We start from the raw sequence: 7,715 nt of genomic DNA, 5'->3' as shown, positions 1-7,715 counted from the left end.
CAGTCCAGTGCCCTAAATGATCCCCACCCTATACCTGCTCCTCTTGTATTTCCTTTGTCTACAGGTAGCCTCATGAGAATCCTCAGTTTTGACTGTTTCTCCAGTAATGCTGATTGTTTGTTAGGGGCGAACAGCCTCCTTCACTGACAGTCTAGCTTCCTTTTGTCATCTCCTTATCAATTTTACATTCCTGTTAATGTGTGATCAGAATCTTTCCTCCAGGTTCATGGTCCCTTTCTAAAATAGCTGCAATAAAGTGTTTTATTCCCCACTGTATCATCCCAAACCTTTACACGAGTTCTTCAGCCATGCATTGAAGATCCTGGTGCCACATAGCCTGCCCTGTGCCACATTGCTGTCCTGATTTGTTCATCTCCTCTTGTACCACACTAATTCATTCCTAACCAGGTCATTTGTGCCCAAGTGGATAATGACACCAGTTGCACCCTCCATGCAGATTGTACCCTGGCTAGTCAAGGGTCTGACTGTTTATTTTCCCTCCAGTCCTGACTCTGTGTCAGTGCTCTGATGATCAATTATCTGAAACACATATCTACACAGTCTCCCTTAAACACAGCCATGCGCGGACCCGCTTCACCCCCTCCCCTTGTGCTAGACTTTCTGTCTGAACTAGGGTCCTGGCCTAACACGCATCGCATTGTATACAAGGAGAGCACATTGTGCACATAGAGCGATTTTAATCCATTCCATTTATAAATACGACAGTAAAATTTAATTTTCACAATAAATTAAATAACCATATTCAGTTTTACAAAATAGAGATACTTAGTGAGAGCTCGGTATTTACAAGGAAATTCACAATATCTACAGGCGGCTTCTTTTGGAAAGAGAAACCGACTGACTTTATGACATAGGATCCACATGTTACAGGTGATGCCACAGTCAGAAGGAGAAATCAATAGTGCAAATATACGACGGGAAGAGGGGAGCGATGTGCCGAGTCTCATCAGTATCAGAGTGTGTGGGCTCCATCAAGAGGCAGAGTTCCTGCATTCAGAAGCACAGGACACCCCAGATGTGGCACCTGGAGGACAGGCCCCATGGAACTTTACCGTCAAACTGTGTCTGAGGGATCACTGCAAATGAAGGCTTTCTTTTTATTTACCACAGAACTGTTTGTCAGACGTCACCGATTCTCCTTTCTGTACTATCCTTGATCTATGGCAGTGCGGGAAGTTAAACTCCCCAGTGGGCAGGCTGCTTCTTCCATCCACATTCATTATTCATAGCTTAGTACTCGCACACATAATAAATAACATTACATTTTAAGTCATATTTTCTCTTTGTCTGCTTCCTCTCAGGCACTTAAGTGCATTAACGTTCTCAGACTAATTCTTTCATAGAAGACAAAAGGATTTTTGCACTTTGTTAAGACAATCATGATTGGTCTGCCAGATCAGTATATTTATATCAGTGTTAAACTTGCCTGAGGCAACCTAAAACCTTTTGATTATGAATCATAATGAGTCATTTCCATTGCATTCACTTAATTAGTATAAAAATAGTGGACCTTTAAGTTTAAAAATGCTAAGATAAGCACTGCTACAATGAGAACATTTTTCAGCAATAAGAAAATTCAGTGGCAAATTTCATAGGGCAGCAAAATCACAGAAAATTAGGGGCCACATACATAACATGTTTACACTAGTGCCAGATAAAAGGCCATGGGGCATGGAGCTTGCTGCAGGCTCAGGAGACAGTGGGATGGGAAAGGGGCATGGAACAGGGAGCTTACTGCAGTGCAAGAAACAATGGGATGGGGTAGAGAATTTACTGCAGTGCAGGAGACATACTGACATACGGTAGGGAGCATACTGCATTGCAGGAGACATACTGGCATGGGGCAGGGAGCATACTGCAGTGCAGGAGACGTACTGGCATGGGGCAGGGAGCATACTGTAGTGGAGGAAACAGCAGGATGGGACATGGACCTCTCTAGCACAGGAGACAGCAGCATGGGGGCTGGGAGTTTAGTGCAGTACACAAGACACTGGCATGGAGCAGGGAGTGTACTACAGTGCAGGAAATAGTGGGATAGGGCAGGAAGCTTACTGCAGTGTAGGAGACAACAAGATGGGGTAAGAAGATTACTGCAGGGCAGGAGACACATTGGCATGGAGCAGGGAGCTTATTGCAGTGCATGAGAGACAGTGTCATTAAATTTATTCTAGTGCAGGAAATAGTGGAACTGGGTAGAGAGTTTATTGTAGTGCCAAAGACACAGTCACATGGGGCATGGAGCTTACTCAAATGCATGAGACATAGTGGCATGAGACGGGGAGCTTACTTCAGTGCAAGAGACACACTGGCATGGAGCAGGGAGCTTATTGCAGTACAGTAGATTGCAGGATGCTTACTGCAATGCAGGAGACATTAGCATGGGGCAGGGAGCTTACTGCAATGTAGGAGGCACTGATATGGAGCTTATTGCAGTGAGGGAGACAATGGAATGGGGCATGGAGCTTATTGCAATTCAGGAGACAGTGGGATGAGACAGGGAGCTTGCTGCAGTGCAAAAGACACTGTCATGGGGGCAGGGTGCTTACAGCAGAGCAGGAGACAGCAGGATGAGGCAGGAGACCCTGGCAAGGGGCATAGAGCTTACTGAAGTGCAGTAGACACTAGTATGGAGCTTATTGCAATGCAGGAGACAGTAGGATGGTGCAGGGAGCTTAGTGCAGTGCAGGAGACAGTGAGATGGGGCAGGGAACTTAGTGCAGTGCAGGAGACGACAGTGGGATGAGGCAGGGACCTTAGAGTACTGCAAGAAACAGTGGGATGGGGCAGGAAGCTTAGTGTAGCGCAGGAGACATTGGGATGGGGCAGGGAGCTTAGTGCAGCGCAGGAGAGAGTGGGATAGGGCAGGGAGCTTAGAGCAGCGCAGGAGAGAGTGGGATGGGGCAGGGAGCTTAGTGCAGCGCAGGAGAGAGTGGGATAGGGCAGGGAGCTTAGTGCAGCGCAGGAGACATTGGGATAGGGCAGGGAGCTTAGTGCAGCGCAGGAGAGCGTGGGATGGGCAGGGAGCTTAGTGCAGCGGAGGAGAGAGTGGGATGGAGCAGGGAGCTTAGTGCAGTGCAGGAGACAGTGAGATGGGGCAGGGAGCTTAGTGCAGCGCAGGAGAGAGTGGGATGGAGCAGGGAGCTTAGTGCAGTGCAGGAGACATTGGGATAGGGCAGGGAGCTTAGTGCAGCGTAGGAGAGCGTGGGATGGGCAGGGAGTTTAGTGTAGCGCAGGAGAGAGTGGGATGGGCAGGGAGCTTAGTGCAGCGCAGGAGAGAGTGGGATGGAGCAGGGAGCTTAGTGCAGTGCAGGAGACAGTGAGATGGGGCAGGGAGCTTAGTGCAGCGCAGGAGAGAGTGAGAAGTGGGATAGGGCAGGAAGCTTAGTGCAATGCAAGAGACATTGGGATGGGGCAGGGAGCTTAGTGCAGCGTAGGAGAGCGTGGGATGGGCAGGGAGCTTAGTGCAGTGCAGGAGAGAGCGGAATGGGCAGGGAGTTTGCTATGCAGGAGACAGGATGAAGCAGGGAGTTTACTGCCGTCCAGGAGACATATTGGCTTGTGGCAGGCACCAGTGCAGGAGCCACAATGGCTTGGTATAAGGAGCTTACTGCAATAGAGGAGACAATAACATGGGGGCAATGAGCTATATCTGTTCGCAATATAGAGAGCTCCCTTCTCAGAATGACTGTGTGCATGTCTGACCTTCCTAGAATTTCTATGGGATATATTTATATATATCTGTGAATAGGAGAGAGGTGGTTAATCTGAAGAGGCTGCACGGAAAGCAGACGTCCTAGCGCAGGCCTCCCCCCCAGTCAGTGCAGAATATGCTTACTAATGCTTATTCTGCACTGGAATCCCTCCAGTCCCCAGCCTAGTGCTCTCCTCCCTAATGCGCCATGCCCCGTAACCTCTCTGATTCCCCGGAACCGTCCCGGCACCAGGTTCAGAGCCAGCCTCTGCCATTCCTCTTCTTATATAAAGGGTAAAGAAACTTAAGTTAGCAATCAGCTACTGCTCTGCAGAAAAAAATCGATCCTGCCTTATATTTGGTCACCTACATTTTGTTTTCCCTTGTACAAATAGTTTAAAAGAACCTCACAGACCAAGAGAACCAGGAAATGAAGTATTCCTTTGTGAAAGGTGTCCATGGAAAGTGCCTGTCGGTGTCAGAGAGAGAGATCTCCTGGGGGCTGTGGCCTGGGTGCAGTCCGAGCTCTATGGCCAGCCAAATGTCCTCCCTGTGATCTGGGAGAACTTTTGGTTGAAGGGATGGAAGAAGTTGTGCAGCTTGGCGATGACGGCTGGGTTCACTTCCGGATGGGTGCGTCCCTTGCTACCCGCCAGGCACTTGTTGAAGACGATATTAAACCGCAAGCAGAAGAAGCCCCGCGTGGCATTGAAGTATAAATTGTACGGGCTGATCCTGGGCGGGAGGTTGAGGAAGCTCTCCACCAGCTGCAGCTCAGGCAGCGGCTCCGTGATGAGCCTGTCCCCGTCCACGACGTGGAATTGCTCTATGGGAAAGTACTTCAGCCAGCGCTCCAGGTGCTTGGTGTAGATGCTGGTTCTCACAGCCTTGTACTTGGTGTTCACCTTGCAGCTCTTGGCATCCATGGCCAGGCTCTCGAATTTGTAATAGGTCTTGTTTTTCCGCTCCTTGCCCTCCAGCACCTGTGTGTAGTCAGAGATGGCCCTGGTGGTGGGCTCTCGAACAATGATCAGCAGCTTCACAGATGAGTTCATTTTGTAAATGCGCTCGGGGACCTCTTCTGTGATGAAATAAGCAGGGCTCTTCTCAATGGTGATCTGGTGAGGGTAGGAGAAGGGCATCTTTCTCCGGTACCACTCCATGCCCTTGCCGTAATTCTCATCATTGTCAAAGAAGTGGATTTCCTGGGAAGCTTTCACCACAGCAGGGTGCAGGTTCAGCATCTCCAGCAGGGCCCGGGTGCCCCCTTTCCTCACCCCAATGATAATGGCTTTAGGTAGCTGTTGCACAAGGGTGTGCAGCTGGGTCTGCTCCTGGCTGCGGTTGCCCTTCGGGAATTCATGAAAGGGTCCCCTCTTGGACTGCAGGGCGCGCAGCGGGATCTGCTCCTCCTCATGGGGTCCCATGTGACCGTCAGTGGGGCTGAGGGGCTGCAATCTGCAATTAGTAAAGAGACCAGGTAAGGAGGGTAACAAATTCAGGCAAAAGAAGAGAAATGCAGGCTGAAGACCTAAATTATACTAATGAGAGTCTGAATCCTGCTCCTTGCTTCACTGCAACTTACTATGCATATGGCATGCTCCCTCGCTGGCCTTATTCAAATCCACAATCAAACAAACAAAGCCCAGATCTATTCGAAATCTGAGGAAAATTATCTAAACAATCGCACAAAAACTTAACCTCAGTAGAACATAATTTTTCTTTTAAACAGGTAAAGTTTGTAGGACCTTCATGACCTCAGTTTGCAATCATCACAAACTGTACAGACCTCTGGTCCACTTTATTCTTTAATATTTTCCAGACTCACTTCGGAGTAATAATTTTTATACAAGATTTTTTGATTTTTTCTAAAAAGTCATGAAAGTCCTCGGGGCAAATTAGATCTTTTCCTATTTAATTCATAAGGGAAGAGAGCTTTTGCTATCAAACACTTAGCTTCAATGTCCAATCTGTACATCACCCCGACATGGCCATGTTTCGATTGTTCTCTGCCTCAGGGGGTCTTCACATCCAAATTAGAGTTGCTCTCAGTCACTGCATCTGCATTTTTGACATCCAGATCTATCTCCGATAGTTTTACCTATAACTCTAAACCTCTATATATAAAAGACTTCCAAAATGGCGTCAAACTCGTTTTCATTCATGACATAAAACTGACGGCAAGTCACTTTTAAATCAGAGTATACCAATTGATGACTTCATTTAAACCTTTCGGCGCAATCACATCTAAAGAAAAAAAATCCAAAACTGCTCTCTTCTATTTAGCTGATATATTACATCTCCCCCAATGGTGAAATGTTGACTTTTTCCACAATAAACCATCTCAGATCGCAAAATTGATGATTCTTCTCAATACAATGAGCCATCAACGGTGCAGACAATTTTTGAGTTTTAATGCAGCTCTTGTGTTCAATCAAACGTGTCCGTATTTTCCGCTTGGTGCGGCCCACATACAACATGTTGCAGGGACACTGTATTATATAGATAGCATTAGAAGAATTGCAATCAGTATTGTGATTTAAAAAAACTTTGCAGTTCAAACTGTGAACTTGCCAAACTGTTCCTTGTATACAAAGGCTGCACATCTCACACACGCCACAGGCTGAAGTATCTGTAAACCCAACATGTTGAGTGTCATTAGTTAAAGCTAGAACAACTGCCTTAACAACTTTATCACGAAGATTTCGATATCTTGCAAACGAGATCCGCGGTGTAGTCTGTAGAGATTGATGCAAGGACACAATATCCCAATGTTTCTGTAAAATATTAACAACATCTTGTACTTTATTGCTGAAATGTAATACACACACTGACCCTTCAAAGTCTCTAGTAGATTTATAACTCAACAACAGTTCACGGTTAGCAAATAATGCCCGTTTAAATGCCTTTTTGATTACTGAGTGGGGATAACCCCGTTCATTGAATCTTCTCCACATTATTTTGGATTGTACTTTAAACTCATCCAATGAAGAACACAAACGTCGCAATGGAAGGAATTGGCTAATAGGTAAACTATTTTTAAGATGTTTAGGATGACAGCTTGAGTATTTTAGAAACTGATTCTGATCTGTCTTCTTTCTATGTAAACTGGTAGATAAACGATCCCCATTTTTTGTAATAACAATGTCCAAAAATGCTAAAGAAAAAGCACTGAATTGAGCTGAGAACTTAAGATGAGCACTTTGTTGATTTAGCCATGCGATAAAGTTATTTAGTTCAGCACAAGGACCCAACCAAATAAAAAAGATATCGTCAATGTAGCGTCGCCAAAATTTTACTTTTTTGAACCATACAGAGGGATAGATGACACGGGTTTCAAAATCAGCAACAAACAAATTTGCTATGTCTGGGGCCACTGTAGCCCCCATTGCTACCCCTTTAATTTGTAGGTAAAAATTACCTTCAAACAATTCCAAGAGAGATTTAAGAAAACCTGTAGGGACCCTATGTGGACGTTCGCAGGATTTCAAAATTTTCAACAGGAGCATGCAAAGAAAAATGAAGCCAAACATCCACATGTCACTTTCCAAGATTCTTTGGGAGATTCTTCCTTTTCAAGTGATGATGATAAAACTGATAAAACTGATAAAAATGAGGGATTGGGACAAGGAGCAATAAGGACCACCGGCAATAATAATCCTTTTTTAGGATACACGTGAGACTACAAGAACCATGGCGGGAAGAATTATTCATGGACAAAGACCAATGATTGGGAAGGACCTCGCAACAGAACAACCGAATGGGAAGGTCCGACTACCAATATCGCAGTCAACAGTGGTATTAAATTTAACAGGTACTTCACCCTGTGGCGCGTGTGAGATGTGCAGCCTTTGTATACAAGGAACAGTTTGGCAAGTTCCCGGTTCGAACTGCAAAGTTTTTTTAAATCACAATACTGATTGCAATTCTTCTAATGTTATCTATATAATACAGTGTCCCTGCAATATGTTGTATGTGGGCCGCACCAAGCGGAAAATACGGA

General features: G+C 45.8%; 1 protein-coding gene across 2 annotated transcripts in view; it reads right to left on the bottom strand.

Moving 5' to 3' along the window:
• Positions 1-687: 687 nt before the first annotated feature.
• Positions 688-7,715, bottom strand: part of HS3ST5 (heparan sulfate-glucosamine 3-sulfotransferase 5) — a 348,445-nt gene continuing 341,417 nt past the window's right edge. For both annotated transcript variants that reach the window (XM_029595236.1, XM_029595237.1), the window contains exon 4: positions 688-5,170. In XM_029595236.1, the coding sequence (XP_029451096.1) occupies positions 4,240-5,170 (931 nt within the window). In that variant the 3' untranslated portion in view covers positions 688-4,239. The remainder of the gene's footprint in view (positions 5,171-7,715) is intronic.

The sequence above is a fragment of the Rhinatrema bivittatum genome, chromosome 3, assembly GCF_901001135.1.
Source record: "Rhinatrema bivittatum chromosome 3, aRhiBiv1.1, whole genome shotgun sequence".
In the NCBI taxonomy this organism is placed as follows: Eukaryota; Metazoa; Chordata; class Amphibia; order Gymnophiona; family Rhinatrematidae; genus Rhinatrema; species Rhinatrema bivittatum.
This window is presented reverse-complemented; position numbering and strand designations above follow the sequence as displayed.